Raw genomic sequence first — 17,632 nt, 5'->3', positions numbered from 1 at the left:
AAACGAACTCTGACTGTAATTACTATCACACTCCCTGTCCTTCTTTCTACTACTACCCACTCTCCTCTGATTGGCTTTACTGGCGCAATAAGAATGTAACTTTTCAACCAATAACTCGAGTGAAAACACTACACGGGAGGTGGGGTGCAATCCGTCCGCTCTGATTGGCCATTTGTCCCGTACACTCCCAACATGAGCAGCATTGGTCCAAGAAGAGACAGTTCTCTGTTTGTGTGTGTGTTTGCTTGTGTGTGCATGCAATAAGAATACCAGCAGCAAAACAGTCCGATAAAACCGAAGACCTTATTTGAACCTCACTGATGAGACCTATGTGTTATGAGTCCAATTTCTTCAACTGAAACTGACTTATTTTAGCTTTTCCACATCAGTGGCAGATTATTGAATGTTTATCTTCCACTTTCTGAGAGAATTGTTTTTAGAGATTGAACTAAAATAATTTATTAACACATACAATAATCCAGGCAGGCCGATGCCCTCCCAAAGACCAGCACACGCCCGATCAGAGTAGCCAGAGAGAGTGCAGCAGCTGGTTGTGAAGTGTCATCCTATCCCACCTCTCTTCCAGCTCATTTGGGACCCTCAGCACATTCTTGTGCAAAAGCTGCCACCAAAGAGTGATATACATCCAGACTACAAAGTATTGACTCCAGCTGTCTGTCAATGATACTTGGTAGGACACAGAAATTCAAAAGCAATCAAATTTTGAAACTGAGACATAGAGAGTGTGTGCTCACTCCCTTCTTACTAACATTCCACTCACTGACTGAACCCCTTTTACTACACCTCACAGGGCCGGACTGTTTTTATCAATGGCTCCTCTTATAAAGCTGCTATCTCTGCTGGAGATGGTTGTAAAAAGGGCATAAAAAAGAGACCCAATGTTTGAGACCATATAGGTACCATCTAAGTGTTGTAACAACAAATGTACAACAAAAAATACATATAATATGGGAAATTTAAATTGATTTGGTAAAAATTTACATTAACATAAAGTACTTGCTTTTGCAACGTCAGTAGCTGAAACATCAGCTGTTGGCTTCTGCTATATCTGAAACTAATTGTTTTTGTAATATTCATGCTAAATGTGACATCACCAGAGACAGATTGGTCATCTTGACATTAGACAAATACCAGAAGTGCCACCTTGCTATGGGCCACTGGCAAAGGCCCACTATTTCACTGAAAAATGCTAACAATACTTGTTTCCTTTTTTCAAGTTTGAAAAGGTTACTGATAAAGCCAAAGACATTTGAGATTGACCTAAGTTTCTGTGTTAATTTAAGAAAAATTGAGGACAGTTATCAGAGGATGCCTGAGACAAAAGCTTGAAATATGTCCATACATGCTAACAAACACACACCATTGTTTAATACGATCTAAAATACTGCAGATTGCACTACTCAAAGTTGAAATTACACAAAATTTTCTTCTACATTTTACTGCACTTTGATAAATGCAACTTAAAAAAACAAGCTTGACATACAGCTATGCCTTGTGTCCCAGTTTGCAGGATTTCTGGATTGGAATATTATTCTTTTTTCAAAGATTATGGGGGTGGAGATGAAACCTGATCCAATTATAACTACCCTTGGAGTACCAAAAAAACTGAAAAATCTGCAAGCTGGTCAACAACACCTCCTATCTTTTGGGCTTCTCACTGCTTGGAAACTCATTCTCCTATTTTGAAAGAAGAGAGAAGTGCCTGGTATCAAACTGGGTTAAATGAGCTGACAGAAACACTCATTTAGAAAGCGGCATTCATTCTAAAAAAAACAAACTGGATACATTCTTGAACACTTGGCACCCATTGATCTCCTTCCTCCAGAGCTTCATAAACAATTAAACTTTGCACATATAGGTTCACTCCTTGGGTTGGTTAGGTGAGGTAGCAACTGTTTTGTTACTCTTCTTTTGTTCACTCTGTACTAGGATGGAAAGACATTTATCGATGATTTACCTTACAGATACTGTCGGTTATGATGTCAGGCCTTTGACAATTGTAATTTTTCAAAGAAAAAAAGATGTGGATGCTATTTGAAGATCCCCTTTTCCTTAATATTTGAATGAAACATTTTGGGCACCAGTTTAACTTGGTTGGTAGAGCAGGCACCCATATACTGAGGTTATAATCCTCAATGCGCTGGATTGATTCACAGTCTTAGTGCTTTGTCTTCTCCTGCTCTCTTGCAATCCAGATTTATTGTATGTTGTATTGTATGTATTTTTTTGTATGTGAGAAACCCCGGGTGCATACTATGTTTGCATTGATTTTGAAGTATGACATGGGAGCACAAGGGTCCAACTATACCATCCCATTACGCTGTAATACATTTTAAATGTTGCTAAATTATATAAATAACTATGTATCTGTAAAAATAATGACTGTGTGTATATTGTTGTTGAATTCTAAACCGAGGGTCACACTATATAGTTGCTAGTTTAGCCAACAAAGCATAGACCTGAATAAGTGAACAGTACATGTCTTGTCACATAATCTGTTAATAATGGGCTTTTAAGTATGGTGTAACAGCATACTGACTATTTAGCATGCAGTAAGCACTGTGTACTGTATGTTTGAGTATGTAGTACTAATAGTATGTAGTATCAGACCCAGCCATGAATTCCTAGAGTTGCTTGTTCCCATATATCCCCCAGCAGGAAGTTTTCCCTGTCAGGAGAAGAAGGGGTAGGGGGAGGTAAAAATTTACAAGGGAGCTGCCAGGAAAAAAGTCACAGTCAAGTCTGGGTGTCAATTTAAGCTGTCTACATTCACTCATACATCTCATCAAGAAAAAATATGGAATTTCTTAGGAATTTTCTGTATCTGTGAAAGCACTTAAAGTCACTGTTTACAAAGAAAAAAAATGTTTTTTTACTAGTAACTATACAAATTAAAAATGTAAGTATTACATTTATTTATAAGGAAATGATAAGGCAGGATAGTATTTAGATTCTTTTAATTGTCAGATAATTGTATTACATTATTATGTAGTAATAAGTAGCAATTCATGCATTACACTATTCATGTAGGTATTGTTTATGTGCTAAGGTTGGAAGGTCTTTTAGCGTTAACTAGAATGAGATCGAAGGCTGGTGAGGGGGACTTCAGTTACTGTGGTCCTTCTCTCTTTTTGTTTTTATGCTCTCAACTATTTAATTTCTTGTCTTTTTAGATATTGTATCTGATGTGATTGTTCACAGGCTTTCTCAAAGTGTTTTTTATGATTGTTGAAAAACTGATGTTTTTTTAACCACTCAGTAAAAAAGCACATTGTGCTTTCCTGTAATGAAATGTGCTCTATAAATAAAGTTGCTTGCATTTCAACATTTGAAACTGTAAAAAAATTGAATTATGAACCAGTACCATTATATGTATTTAAGCACGTGCTAAGTGTATTATTACATCTTTGCCTAAACTGACCATGTTTGATATCTCTTTGCAAACATACTTACATACAACTATATATGCCTCTTTTGTTCAGTATTGCAGGCAAAAATACACTTAAATATATATGAAATAATACATGCATAAGCACATCTGTATATGAAAATTCTGTTCAGTAGGGCTATGTGCAATTATATCAGCACTAAAAAAAGATCTAAGGGCAAATGAGCAATTTCCACAAGCACATTTATAATTATGTGAAATACATCCACACTCTAGTTCTGTAGCTCCTTATCATCTGCCTTATGCACTTTAAATACAAAGGTTTCCTTATTCCTGGCCAGTCTTAAGCATAGCCATTTAGCCACCTTCTGTACTGTATTCTTTGTATAATAATGTACTGTTTATGTTGTTTGGTCTCTGCATGTTGTCTGGTTTTATATATTTCTTTTATTTTTCATTATGTACACGCTTGATGTACACTTTTACATGTATACAGTCAACTGGCCAGGGAGTACTGATAAAAATGAGCCTATGCTACAACCTGGCACATTTACATGTCCATGCTCATTAATGTGCACTGTCCCCTGTAATCAACAAACAAACTAAAAAACAAACAAATAAATAAATGATAGTCAACTTAATCTTTTTGAGTTTTGCAAAGCAAATTAAGATTGCCATTTTGGGCTCTGGTATGTTTTTTTGTACAACAATTCACATGCAGATATCTACTACTTTTAAAGTTTTTCATTCAAATGTGTAAACATGATTAATTAAATGAAAACGTGAAGAAATTAATATCTGAATTTCCCATTCTGTAATGTGACTCACCTCCTGCAGGGGGCGGTCTTGCTCTGAGTCATGATTACTAGTGTGCGAGCTCAGGGCACCTGCAGCTTCTGACCTGAAGAAACAAAGAAAAGCCAAACTTACACACTTTCTCATGAAACAGAGACACTAAAGCACTGTAAGCATGATGTTCAAATAGTGTTCATGATGTTAATCAAAGTCCTGCAGGACACTGAAGTGGCATGATTGTTGGAGTTGTTCTAAAACTGCAAAACAATAACCTACAGATATAAGATATTACCTTATATTTATGAGTGTCAGCATTTGAATAGCATCAAGACAACACACAGTAGATTTAAAAAGCCTGAAGAAACTCTTCTGTTCGATAAGGCCTCCACTCTGCACCATGCTTAACCTGGTACAAGGACTCAGCTTAGTGTGAGGCTCATTTCACTCCAGTCTTGAAGGAATTCCTCTTGTGTTACGTTCACATAAGCAAAGCTTTCACTGTGATTGGACTGATCTCTGACTCAGAAGGCTCAAGGAGCTGCTGGAAAACATCAGATTCCTCCACATTAGCGGAGCGGCACGGCCTGGTGAGTATCACTCTATTATATGTTTTTGTAGACTTGTTTTGTATTATCAAAATGTTATATTTAATATCAAGCCACTTGACTGTTTCATTTTATTGATAATCAACTTCTGAATGAGTGTCAAGCAGTGTTGGGGGGCTGAGGGTTTCCAATTTGTAAACAATGATAAAGTGCTATAAAATCTTTGTCTAAGTGGCTCTTTTAAAGTAATCTAAAACAAATTTATGGATCACCTCGCATCTAGTTAAAAAGGGGTGCATATTTGCACCTTTTACTCACATAAAAAGCCAAGTAGGGATAAAGTTAATATCAATACTTAAGTTGGCTCTCTAATTAGATAGAAACTACCTACATTTTTAAACAAACATAAAGCAAGAACTTTTTCTGAACTTATATTCTAACCTGTTTTCTCTGTAGGTGGCCTGTTGGCAGGTTCAGGGTCATGGCGGCTGTGACTGCGGTCCTGAAGACGGTGAGCCTGTTTGTCGCAGAGCTCATCAGCTCCTTCACAGACTGGTTCCAGACCGCACCAGCATGGGCAAACCATAAAGTGCTGGAAGAGACAGAACTGAGGACCACTGGAGGAGGTGAGTCCCAAAACACAAACAATAAAAGTGCAGAAAAACAACTTTAGGCATCTCTTTGACAGCAAATAGATAAATCCACAAACTCTTCACTCACAAACATTGTATTTGGATTTAAACTGAAATGACTTGACTGAAGAATGTTGGTCTGTCTCTGTGGATTTTTATACTAGCTCTTTCTTTCTCTCTTTCAGTCCATGAGCGACACAAAGCCAAAACTCTGTGGGAGAAGAATGGAGCTGTGGTTATGGTTGTGCGGCGACCTGGATGATTATTGTGCAGAGAGGTATGATAGCATGTCTGTGTGTGCATTTGAAAATATTCAAAGTATTTTGCTTCAATTCATGCTTTTCCTTCCTGTGTTTCCCTCTCCAGGAGGCTGCTGAGCTGTCCTCTCTTAAGTCCCAGCTGCAGGACCTTGAAGTCCCTTTGTTTGCTGTAGTGAAAGAAAACATTGGCAAGGAGCTGGACTGCTTCAAGAAGTTCTTTTCTGGGAAGGTTTATGTGGATCAGAAGGTCTGCTCTCCTATACTTTGGCTTTAAGCAATTAAAAGAAACATGGAGGGTTACATAACATACTCTGCTTGTATATTTTACCCATAGAGAAATTTCTACGGCCCTAAACTGCGATGGATGTGTTTCTCCATGTTCCTGCGTTTTGGGGTGTGGAGGAACATCTGGCGGGCCTACCGGAGGGGCTTCAGGGGTAACATTAAAGGTGAAGGACTCGTTCTGGGTGGAGTCTTTGTCATTGGACCTGGAGATCAGGTAGGCTGCCTCTGTTGATGACAAATACATTTTGTTAAATGCATCACATATTTTAAGAGTTATGACTGTATTATTTTGCCTCCCCAGGGTGTTTTACTGGAGCACCGCGAGAAGGAGTTTGGGGATAAAGTGAACATGTTGGCAGTGCTCAGAACAGCCCGCAAAATGCAGGACAAGCTGGCAAGATAGACCTCAAATATGTGAATGAATGGACCGTTTGTTTGTGAGGCGTTATGTAATACTGGCTCCAGCATGTTTGCCTTTCCATGTCTGGGTTTTTAAGCCTAACCCAGGAGTTTTCTCTGCACCCCAGAATTGCCTCTTACAGCCCCCCCCCCCGTCTCTGGCTGCCTTTGCTGATATGTTATGCCATTTCAAAGCTCAGCTGGTTAATGTGCCACTTTTACAGTTCATTCACCACACTATATGCATTTCTGGTCTTGGGTATGTGAAGGTTTTGTGTGCTTTAATGACGACTTGTTTCTAAACTCCGATGAGAGGACAGCTCTGATGCTGGGACACAAACCCAACACTTATGCCAAGTCAGTCTTAGCTGGTGTGGTCTGATGTGTGACCGTGTTAACTGGTGACCTTTAGCTGAATGCTTCCGTGGTTTAGTTACAACAGATGAAAAACTGGTCGCAACTAGAAAGAGGCTTTCAGTGGGACACTTTCCGTCTTGAACATTAGTTGTTTATTTTAAGAAACAACAGTAGCATTCAGCTGAAAGACTCAAGTTAACACGGTCACTTGTTACACCGTAACACCTAATGTGAGGGAGAGTGAACCGTTGAGGTGGTTAACTCATTTCTGTCCATGCTACACTTTGTAAAACAATAAATGTGACATACTTACAGATTAATTATCTGTGTATTTACCTGTCTGTGTTTTTTATCTTCTCTTTTATATACCTCGCAAGGCTTTCATCCTCTAACCTCCTTCGATATTGTTGTCTAAGTTTTAACCGTCTTAGCTTGTTATCTTGCTCGATTAGTCTGCCTGCGCTCTCGGTTGATTATTACGCCTGCGTAGAGATCTGTTTACTAAACGCTAGCCGAGACAGGCTTTGCAGGTCGACCCATTGATTCTGGTGAGTGTCTGTATTTTACGTATATCACAAGTAATTAAATATCACATCTTCAGCTTCGAACTAGGTGCATCTGCTTTCGATAATCGTGTCAGTAGGCCCCTCATTAAACTGAAAGCTAAACTGTTAGCCGAAGAGCTAACGGCTGTTATCAATCATTTGCAGCAGCACTGTCCTATCTGTGTCCGTGCGATTAGTGACGAGCCATTCTAACTTTGTGGGACACTGCAAGTAGGTATTCGTTATGTAATCGTCACATTATGGGTATATATAATACCCCATTAAGAATGATGTAACTTAATTGTCTTAGTAAGTTACAGTGCTGCGGTTATGTCATAGAGACATTATGTGTTTTAATTGTAAACGCCTTAACAGTATTCTTAGCAAGGTCATCTACTGTTAAATCTGCTGTCTGTGCTGACCGAGAGGGCGTTCGCTTGTTGCGCTATTTTTTTTTTTTTTTTTTTTTTTTTTTTTCGGATAATTTTATAAAAACTCAAACAAACAAGTGTATTCAAAATTTCTGTGTTTTCTGTTAAATTAATAATTGAAATCTGCTGTGCAGAGTACAGCACCAAAACAAACAGGAAATAAAATGTGTTTGCACTTATTATTAACTAGGGTTTTTAAAACGAATACGTCTTCAAATGCAGTTAATCTCTACAGTTAATTTAAATTAATCTAATTTTTGTTCGATTTTTTTAATTAATCTATTTTGCATTTAAACAGTTTCTTATTCATGTTATATTGATGCACTTTGTTAAACTTAGATTAATTAACTTCCTTTTTGGATATTTTGACTTGGACAAAAAGAGAATCTGGGTAGATTTAAGAGTAAGGCATAATCTTATTCGTGAAAAAAGGCACTTGAAATGGATTGAAAAGAAAATATGGGAACGTAAAATATAAAATGTTAGATAACACAAGGTGCAGTTGACTTTTGAGTTATCTACTGACTTGTCTGTGAGTCTTTGTTTAATGAAATGAAACATCCAGGAGCAGTGGTGGACATAGCAAGTGGTCATGCACTTAATATAATGAATGCACTAAATATTGTAATTAATAAACTGAGACTAATGCATTAATGCAGATAGTAGGAGGATAAAACAACAAAGATAATAATTAATTACTAAAGTAAAAGTGAAACTGGTTCAAGCGGCTGGATAGGCCATTGGTTTTCATCGCTGACTTTTGGAGTTCAAATTCCAGTCAAGGTAGATATAGATATCCACAGTGGTCCCTCTGGATGGTGATTTTCCCTAATAAGTAGTTTAGCGATAGTGCTGTTAACAGGAAGTACCACCCTGTGTCAGTGCCACCCAGGCGTCAGTGTTGATTGGCTGGTAGTTGTTTGACATCAAGCCAGTCAAGCCAGTTGATGGCGGGACATTAGGTGAGGCTGTTTAGAGTGGAAACAAAGCCAGAGAAGAAGACACACCTTGCACACCTTGTTGTGCTGCTTTACCTGCAGTGGAATAGAACACCTTTTAATAAATTAGTTTGAGCAATTATCAGTAAACTCAATTGCCAAATATTGACATTGATAATTGGCCATGCCAATATTCAGTCTACCCTTAATATAAAGGAAATTCTTGAAAATGCAGTTCATGTTTAGTTTCAGGCAGTGTATCGGGGTTAATAAATTATGTTGTGTACTGTTGAAAAAGTAGGCTATCTTTTTGAACTTGATCATGTTATTTTTGTTTTGTATGTAAAAATATGGTACACAATCCCTGTAATGGGGCTAAGAACATAAAGAGGAATCAAATAGACATTTTTTCAAGACTTAAAGTAGAAAGTAGAAAAGTTGTGGGGAGGTTGAGGTAGGCAATTAATTTTCATGACTAGTATCAATATTATAAATGACTATGACAGCTTTCAAATGAAGGCAATGTAAAAATATCAAAAGCACACGGCTACTCTTATTTTAGTTACTTAAACATTCCAATAATATCTAGTTCATACCTTACATGAGGTGGGACAACTTCTAACTTTAGCTTTCAGTGCTCACTCTGCAGACACAATTAAGGAAACCAGACTCTTCCGTATGTGTCAGGCGTGGGCATCTGTCTCTATTGGCTGCTGCTGTTATCACTTTTTCAGCCCTTTTTCCTCCCAGTTATAAAGTCTCATGACACAAATGCATTTGGTTGATTTGCTTTTGGAAACTGGATGAGCTAAAACCCCCGAAGAAGAAAGAATTTTCAAAACAGGAGGCACAAGTTAGTATGCAACATTCTCTTATTTCTCAGTTGTGTTATATATGCAGGGCAGAATTATTAGATCAGTTTTAAATGCAGGTTAATGTCTTTATTGTATCAAACCCATTTTTCTTCTGTGCATGACTTTGTCTGTGTGAATCTTTTATGCTGAATTATATGTTTTGTGTTTTCTGTTACATTTCTTTGTTAAAGTGTTAACCACAAACAGCAGAGCTCAGGGTGCAAAAATAGGAAGTCTGCTTATACATACAGACCTTTCACACTAAATTTGAGTGGCTTAACATTTGATATAAATCATTTTTTTAATGCAGGCTTTTTAAAAGACATTGATGGTGTTGTCTTTAATTCGGTCTGTAGCATGGTCCAAGCAGTTTACCTTTCATAGAAGAGATCTTTCTTCATTCTGTCTTTCAGTGCAGTCTTAAGGGAGCTTTTAGTCAGAGAATCAGACTTTTTCCACGGTTCTCCTGATGCTGGCTCTGTCCAGATGTTCGACAGCTCTCAGATGGAGGCTATGCCTGCCCTGCTCTGCCCTCTATGTGGGGAGCTCTGCCACGGGGAGCCGGCCCTCCACCTCAGCCAGCTCCCTGTTTCTAAGAACCCAGACTGCAGCGTTTCACCAAAGTAAAGCCAAAGCCAGTCCTGACCCAAACAAGCCCACTTCAGGCAAGGACATGTTTGACTGCTGATACACTTAGTTGTTTTCTGTTGTAACCCAAACTTTAGAGTTTGTTGTTGTAGATACAGAGCTTTAATCGTGACCTGATTAAACAATGATTTAATCTTTCAAGCACTCCAGTTGAAGTTTGTCAAGCAAAGAAACCCTGCTTCTATGTATGTCTCTATTGTGATAATCTTTTGGTTTTGGGAGCACATTAAGGTCAATATCTTGACCTTAACGTGGGGTGATTGTCAGCAAAGAAATAGGTAGGAAGCGTTTTCTTAGGCTCATGCAGGGTGTCCTTTTTCTTTTGCCAGTTTCAGTTATTAATAATAACCATACACTTGCAGCATTGACTTTAGCTTTCTAGGTTCCCTAAATACATTAACAAAGTAGCACAAGCGAATGCAAAAAAGGAACAAAACAAAGACAGTTGTTGTCTCAGAATGGCTCAAAAAGTAACACACAAGCTGAACCAAGAAATATGATGAGCAGTTTCTAATCTCTTTAGTAAGTATGCAAGCTATTTAATCTCTTGAATGAGATTCAGATTGGAGTAAGGGGAGGAGACTTTGCTGGTGGAAAGCACTGATGGTCTCACAGGGCACGGCGCTCCAACCTAAATAAAAAATGCCAGCTAGGTCAAGTTGATCTCCTTGAATCAGGGAGGTTTTAAGGTCTCTTGTGGGGAGATAACATTCATTTTTATTTTTATGTTTATTTAACCAGCAGAAAAACTCTTTGAGATTAAAAATCTATCTTTCAAGAGTGTTCTGGCCAAGGTAGGCAGCAGCACAGTCAAAGTTACAGACAAACAATGAATAGTCATGCAAATAAAATGTCAAACACCGGTACACTTGAAAGAGAAACAGCAAGTATTTTTTTTAAAATCGACTACGATAAAAAGATCATTCAAAACACCTTCAGACAGATCTGTATGAGACCAGCTCACTTAGTTTTAGCTCTTTCTGTAAATCATTCCAGGCAAAGGGAACAGCAAATTGAAAGGCCTTTTTCCCAGTTCAGTTCTGACCCTGGGGACGGACATTAAGAAAAGATCCTGAGATCTGAGATTATAAATTCCAGAGTTCTTTTGACTGATGTAGATCAGAAGGTAGGAAAAGGAAAAGCTCTTGGCTGCACAGCGGCTTGTCTTACAGCAAGAAGGTCCTTGTTTCTCTTCCTGGCCAGGGCCTTTCTGTGTGGAGTTTGCATGTTCTCCCTGTATATGTGTGGTTTCTCCCCAGGTACTCCGGCTTCCTCCCACCCCAAAAAACATGCTCTTTAGGTTAATTGGTGACTCTATATTGGTTGTGAATGTGAGCGTACCTGGTTGTCTGTCTCTATATGTTTGCCTTGAGATTGACTTACTAGTAACAATTAAACAAGCGTGAATCTATTTCATACCACTGCTTTATACTGGTGCAATATCCTCAAAACCGAATAGTAGTTTTCAGTGCTCTGTGATTGAGCTTGTTTTTATAGGATTGTCACAATACGCCTTTTAGATGATACAAGAAAGATCAAATGACATGGCAACAAAAATGGAAGTCAAAGGGACCCAAAATTGATAACTTTCTTGCTTTTGAGCTGTAAAAAATTCTAAGTAGACTGTCTAAATTGCACAAATAAGAAATGTCGCCAATGTATTTGTGCAATTTAGCTGGCGCAAAAGAGTTTGCATGTAATTTCTGATGGATTAATTTCTCTACTACACACCTGTCCAATGAAATAGATGCAGTTTTCAAAGCATATCCACTTGATACAAAATTATATAAATAAGAAAAATTAAAACCATTACAGCAAAAAAGCATCAACTTTGCTGTGCATTTTTAATTAAGTATACAGCAGAGATACACTATATACACAAACGTATTTCAAGTATTTATAAATCCACTTCATGAAGCACCTACTGCACAGTTTTGTGCTTACATTAGTGCCAGTGGATGTTCTGAACTCTTCAGCTATGGCATCAAGTGTGTAAAAGTCACCATGATGCTGATTTTATCATTATGAGAGCAATGACACTTGTTTTGGACTCAGACTTTTCTTCAAACTTTACATTTTAACTAAACGCTTCCACTTTTAATAACATCACTAACAGCTGACTGTGGAATATTCAGCAGGGATGAAATTTCACAAATACACCTGTGGCAAAAGGCCTGATGGGAACATCCAGAATTCATTAATTATAAGGTGTGACCAAATACTTTTGTCGATATAGGGTATGTTAATACACAATATATTAGAACTTGAATGACATATTAAGGGCTTTAGGGTGTGCTTTTTTGCATGTTTTTTAACCACCAGGTGATTGCAGTTAAAAAGATCTTCAGTCATCCTTTTAATCCGAAACTCCTGCACACTGTCAGAAATACCAAGGTATTTGTGCAATCTAGGTAGACTGCAGGATTTAGCCTGCAACTTTTGGGTAACTAAAAATAATGGCCGCCTAGGACTTTTATTTTGTTCCCATGTTATCAAGACAGTCATACATTTCTAGTGCTTGAACCAAAGTGTAAAATTCAGGTGTTGTGATAATCCTACCCTTGATGTTCTTACATGCTTATCTGCTCCCAGTTATATCAGATGGTCTAAACATTTAGCACCCAAGCTATGATGAAAAGAAACGGCAAACACTACGCTTATATTTCATTCTGATCGTGGTACAAACTTTCCTCTCCTCATGCTGTTGCCTCTCTGTGTTGCAGTGTTGTCCCCGGGGTCCGGGCTGGAGTGGGAGTTCTTTGGGATGGGAATGTGGTCGTTGGGTCTGGGTGCTGTCGGAGCTGCATTAGCTGGGATCTTTCTGGCCAACACAGATTTGTGTCTGTCGAAAGCTGCCAACGCAACGCTGGAGTACCTTGAGGATGCTGACCTGCACTCCACAGTGGAGGGTATGTAGACTTTCTGTTTGGCTCGTCACTGGCCTGCTATGGTTGTCATTATAACAGATTTTTAAACTTGAGTAGGATTCTAGTAAAAATCAATACTAGTAAAAGCATCAATACCTGTTTTGATATCACAACAACAAAACCAGAAATTTGAGGGAGAAAAGGAAAGAAAGCATTGTTTATGTTGCAGAAATATGTTGGCAACATCTAGATCATTGCCATTTTGATGGACTTTTCCTTTCCTTAGCCCCTGTCATATGAAATAGATGTAGTTTTTAGAGCTTTGATACTTTAAAAACAGATCTTTTAAAATATGGTATTAGAAAAAAAATATTTACAACCTTAAAGCCTGTTTGTTTTTCCTTCAGCTGATGCTAAACCCTTTGACAGGATTGTAATATTACGCAGACCATTTGCCGTTTTCAGCTCTGTTTAACACCTCCATGTTTGTCTGCATTGTTCATGCAGTGAATGAGGTGCTGTGTGGCATTTAAAGCAAAGCTGCTTTCTTAGATCTGCTGGTATGACAGATTAGATCACTGTAAAGGTCTTTGTCTACAGCTGAAGGCTAAGTTAGTGTGTTATTTTTAGACATATTCAACTTATATATACAAGCTGAGAAAGTTTCCTCCAGTGAAGGCTTAATCTTTTATCCTCCACTGACTTGTAATGGTAAAACTGATTAAACTTAGTGATTACTTTTATCATAGATTTATGTAGGTTGGGGGGGTTGTTTTAAGGAATACTGTCTTCTTGTTTTGTCTGCAGATGGCAAGGTCATCAAAGCAAAGAGCCTGTGGGACAAGAATGGGGCCGTGGTCATGGCCGTACGGCGGCCTGGATGATTTTTGTGCAGAGAGGTAATGTGGAGTATTGCTACAAATGAAACAGGTGATAAACTATTAAAAGTTTATGTGGGTTGTATTGTACCTAATCCTAAAAATTTCTCTGTGTGAGACAGGAGGCCTCTGAGCTGTCCTCTCTGAAGCCCCAGCTTGAAGAGCTCGGGGTCCCTCTGGTCGCTGTGGTGAAGGAGAACATCGGCACAGAGATCCAGGACTTCAGACCGCACTTCGCTGGGGACATTTACATAGATGAAGAGGTGAGCGCTCTTAGAGAAAGTCAAATCTTCCTCCTGTTTTTTCATTTAAGGACTAAATAAGTACAAAAAAGCCAAACGGTCTAAAAATAGGATAAAGTACGCCAAGACTTAGGCTTAATTTTCATCGTCAATAAATCTGCAGAACTTTGTTTGAATTTCAAACCCAAATTTAATTTTGAAAATAAACATAAGCTGAATGAAATTAAATCTACAGGCAGACAAATGAACTTACTACCTTTAATGCTTGTGTTTTCTTGGGGTCAAAAATGTTCCATCCCAATCTTTTTTTTTTGTTTCATCCATTATCTGATATTATAAGAGTTAAAACGTTTCCCTAGAATAGAATACATTCAAGCTAATCTCTGCGTTTTTCTTCCACTCTTTTAGGCTATACAAGTATCTCTGCAAACAGAAATCAATTATGTTACAACAGTTTTATAATTTTAATATTTTTATTATTCTTGAGTTGTCTAGAGGTTGTGAAGGATTCTGTGATTTTTCTGTTTTAGTAGTCTTCTGTGGTCTTCTAGGCCTTATGATTTTGATGAGCCTGCCAGCTCATTCTTTCCTTTATGGGAAATTGATTTGACCTTTTCTAAAGTTTTTGCTATTTCTCCGATTTTTACTTTGTTCAGCCACTACTTGCATTTATATGCCTTTGGACTTCATATTGATAGCTCCACTCAAACAGCTTTAAAATGCTAGTTCAACACCTGAAATCACCTCCAGACCTTTTATCTGATTTGTCTCGAAGTTATGAGGAAACAGACCAGACCTGGCACAACTAAAATTGCTTGCCAGTTGCTGTGCTGATAAAAGTATTCAACTCAGGGATGTTTTGCCCTTTTATTGATTTTAAAATGCAATCATGGCCCACCAAACATAGTGTCTGATGGCCAAAAAGCACCAGTTTGATCTCATCAGACCAAAGAACTTTCTTCCACTCGACCATGGAGTCTCCCACATGCCTTTTGGTGAACTCTAGTCCAGATTTAAAGTTTTTTCTTCAGCAGTGACTTTCTCTTTGCCACTCTCCCATAAACCTTTTACTTTTGAAAACCCAGGCAACAGTTGTATGCAGAGTCTCTCCCATCATTGCTGCTGAAGCTTGTAACTCTTCCAGAGTAGTCATAGGTGTCTTGGTGTCCTCTCTCACTAGTCACTTTCTTGCATGGTCACTTAGTTTGTGAGGACAGGGATTCCTTCAATTTCTTGACAGATTTAACTGAACTCTGAGAGATGATCAGTGCAGTGGAAAATGTTTAATATCCAGTAATATCCCCGAACTCTGAACTATACTTTTCAATATCATTTTCTCTAATTTGCCTGGAGTGTTTTTTTGTCTTAATGGTGTAATGGTAGCCAGGAATACTGCCATTTCACTAATTGTGACACTATTAGCACCAATTGGCTGGACCTCTGTTGAATTAGGTCAGTCACTTTACACCACACAAATATTTATCCAACCAATTATGTTATCTACATTATTTAGTTTAATTGACATTACTTTGTAGTAATCTGCTCTTACCTGAACATAAAAAGCCAAGTTATATTGACCATGTTTAATTTATAAAACTAATAAAATGGTAAAACATCCAAGGGAGGTGAAATCTTTTTATAGGCACTGTTACTGTCCAAATACACCAGAGCCCCTGATAATGGAAGTACTCTGAACAAAATGGCAGTAATCCCTAAATAGTAAAAGCCATATTCATGAAAAACTCCTTAAATTAAAGCCAAAAATCAACACCTCAATTACATATTGACTGTTTTTTTTTTTCAAACCCATTGTGGTGAATAATAGAGGCAAATTGATAAAACAATTGTGTCACTGTCCAAAGACACTGTAAAATATGTGTGCCTGTCATTTATTTGTCCAGCCTGTGTGGATTTAAAGTAGAAAACCAGATCCCCCCCTCAGAGACCATAAAGATTTTCCAATCCAATCAGCTAAGAGAGTGGGTGTAGAGGAAGTGACAGAGCTTCAGTAAACTGTGACGGAGACAGATTAAAGGGAAATGGTTGTAATCCTTTCCTGCATGTTGCACTCACTAAATCTGAACTGTGATTGTAGAAACGCTTCTACGGCCCGCTGCAGAGGAAGATGGGAGGGCTGGGCTTCATCCGCCTCGGTGTGTGGCAGAATTTCATGAGGGCCTACAGGTCCGGATACCAGGGCAACATGAATGGCGAGGGCTTCATCTTGGGAGGAGTGTTTGTCATTGGGGCAGGGGACCAGGTAGAGTTTCAAATATTTTTACTTTCCATAAGCTTTATTTAAACTCTTCTGTTTCTCTTACATTGTTTTGCGTTTGCAGGGGATTCTCCTTGAACATCGTGAGAAGGAGTTTGGTGATAAGGTGGAGAACGCGGCTGTTTTGGAGGCTGTAAAGAAAATTGTGCCAGCAAAACAAATTTAGTTTGTCCTAAAAGAAGTGGCATTAGAAAAAGAGCACGTACACTGTATTTAGAGCATAACTATAGTCAGAAATAATAGAATTTTTAACGACACATTAAGCTGCAGTAAAAGTCCATCATCACTGAAATAATTTAGACATTAATGCCTTTTATCATAATACTGTCGTTTACATGTTAATTTAAAGATTTGCTACAAAAGTCAAGCTGTGAAATGAAGAACAGGCCATTTTCAAGGTTTTTTCTCTTTACCTCTGCAGAAAACTTAAAGCTCATGTGTCTAACAGTGTTCATACAGCTAGTAAGGGACTAAAAAGCAGCTTTTCAGTCAGGTACATTAATAATTTAAGATCACTTGAAATGTCCTTGAGAGCCTTGATTCTCAACTGGAGGGTCGGGACACTAAAGCGGGTCGCAAAGTCATTTTCAGTGGGTTTATGCCTAGAACAAAAACATGTTGCAAAAAGCCTATGATACGCTTTTATTTTGAAAGATATGTCTTGTTGCTTTGTTCCCTCACTTTTGAATCAACTCCAAACTGACCCTTTTTTAAAATTAATTTAAAAATATTTGGTTGCAATTGAAATTTTTTAAAAATTTGGGTCATGATTTAACATTGAGGAGGTGGTGGTGGGTCCTGTTCCTAGACCAGCTGAGAACCACTGCTTTACAGAACCACTTGAGCCAATCTACAGGCTTGGTTACTCAATAGGTGAATTATTCCTTTGATTTAGACGGTAATATATATTTATTAAGACTGTGTGTTATTTCTGTCTGCCTTTCCTCTCGTCATGCACCTCAATCGACTTTCAACATGGCTAACACGTGCGTGTTCTGTGTGTGTGATAATGACAACCTGACTCTAAACTCCACAGTGAGAGGAGGAGGTTTGATGCTCAAACACTTACAGGACTCAGACACAGTCACCATGTTGGTAGTGTTTGTGGCACCTGATGCCGGGTGGGCTTTGACACATTTGCGTGTCTGAGATAAATAGACTGTTTGTACCTGCACGTGTGAAAAACAGTGGCCGAAGATAAAGTAATAAAGCTCACCTCATCACTTTTGTCATTGCGCTACTGTTTTTCTTCTTCAAAATCATCTTCATGTT

The 17,632-nt window shown here is 38.2% G+C and overlaps 1 protein-coding gene, 1 long non-coding RNA gene and 1 pseudogene across 6 annotated transcripts; 2 read left to right on the top strand and 1 right to left on the bottom strand.

The window, feature by feature from the left end:
• Positions 1 to 2,422: 2,422 nt before the first annotated feature.
• Positions 2,423 to 5,306, bottom strand: LOC121510659. Its single transcript, XR_005991961.1, has 3 exons — positions 5,191 to 5,306; positions 4,238 to 4,310; positions 2,423 to 2,689 (listed from the first exon to the last, which is right to left on the bottom strand). It is a non-coding gene; the product is annotated as an uncharacterized LOC121510659 (long non-coding RNA).
• On the top strand, positions 5,231 to 6,988 carry LOC121510657 (annotated as a pseudogene).
• A 153-nt stretch (positions 6,989 to 7,141) lies between these two features.
• Positions 7,142 to 17,587, top strand: LOC121510655 (peroxiredoxin-like 2A). Of its 5 annotated transcripts, none has more exons than XM_041788802.1 (7): positions 7,152 to 7,230; positions 9,864 to 10,115; positions 12,822 to 13,007; positions 13,773 to 13,864; positions 13,966 to 14,106; positions 16,181 to 16,345; positions 16,425 to 17,587. In XM_041788802.1, exons 2-7 carry the CDS (start codon positions 9,920 to 9,922, stop codon positions 16,524 to 16,526), a joined length of 882 nt encoding a protein of 293 aa, XP_041644736.1. In that variant the 5' UTR covers positions 7,152 to 7,230; positions 9,864 to 9,919; the 3' UTR covers positions 16,527 to 17,587. The 5 variants fall into 5 exon arrangements, with proteins under 5 accessions (XP_041644739.1, XP_041644736.1, XP_041644738.1 ...); XM_041788801.1 differs by lacking the exon at positions 7,152 to 7,230 and adding an exon at positions 7,723 to 9,449; XM_041788805.1 differs by lacking the exon at positions 9,864 to 10,115 and having other exon boundaries at positions 7,142 to 7,230.
• The last annotated feature ends 45 nt before the right edge of the window (positions 17,588 to 17,632 follow it).

The sequence above is a fragment of the Cheilinus undulatus genome, linkage group 6, assembly GCF_018320785.1.
Source record: "Cheilinus undulatus linkage group 6, ASM1832078v1, whole genome shotgun sequence".
NCBI lineage: Eukaryota > Metazoa > Chordata > Actinopteri > Labriformes > Labridae > Cheilinus > Cheilinus undulatus.
This window is presented reverse-complemented; position numbering and strand designations above follow the sequence as displayed.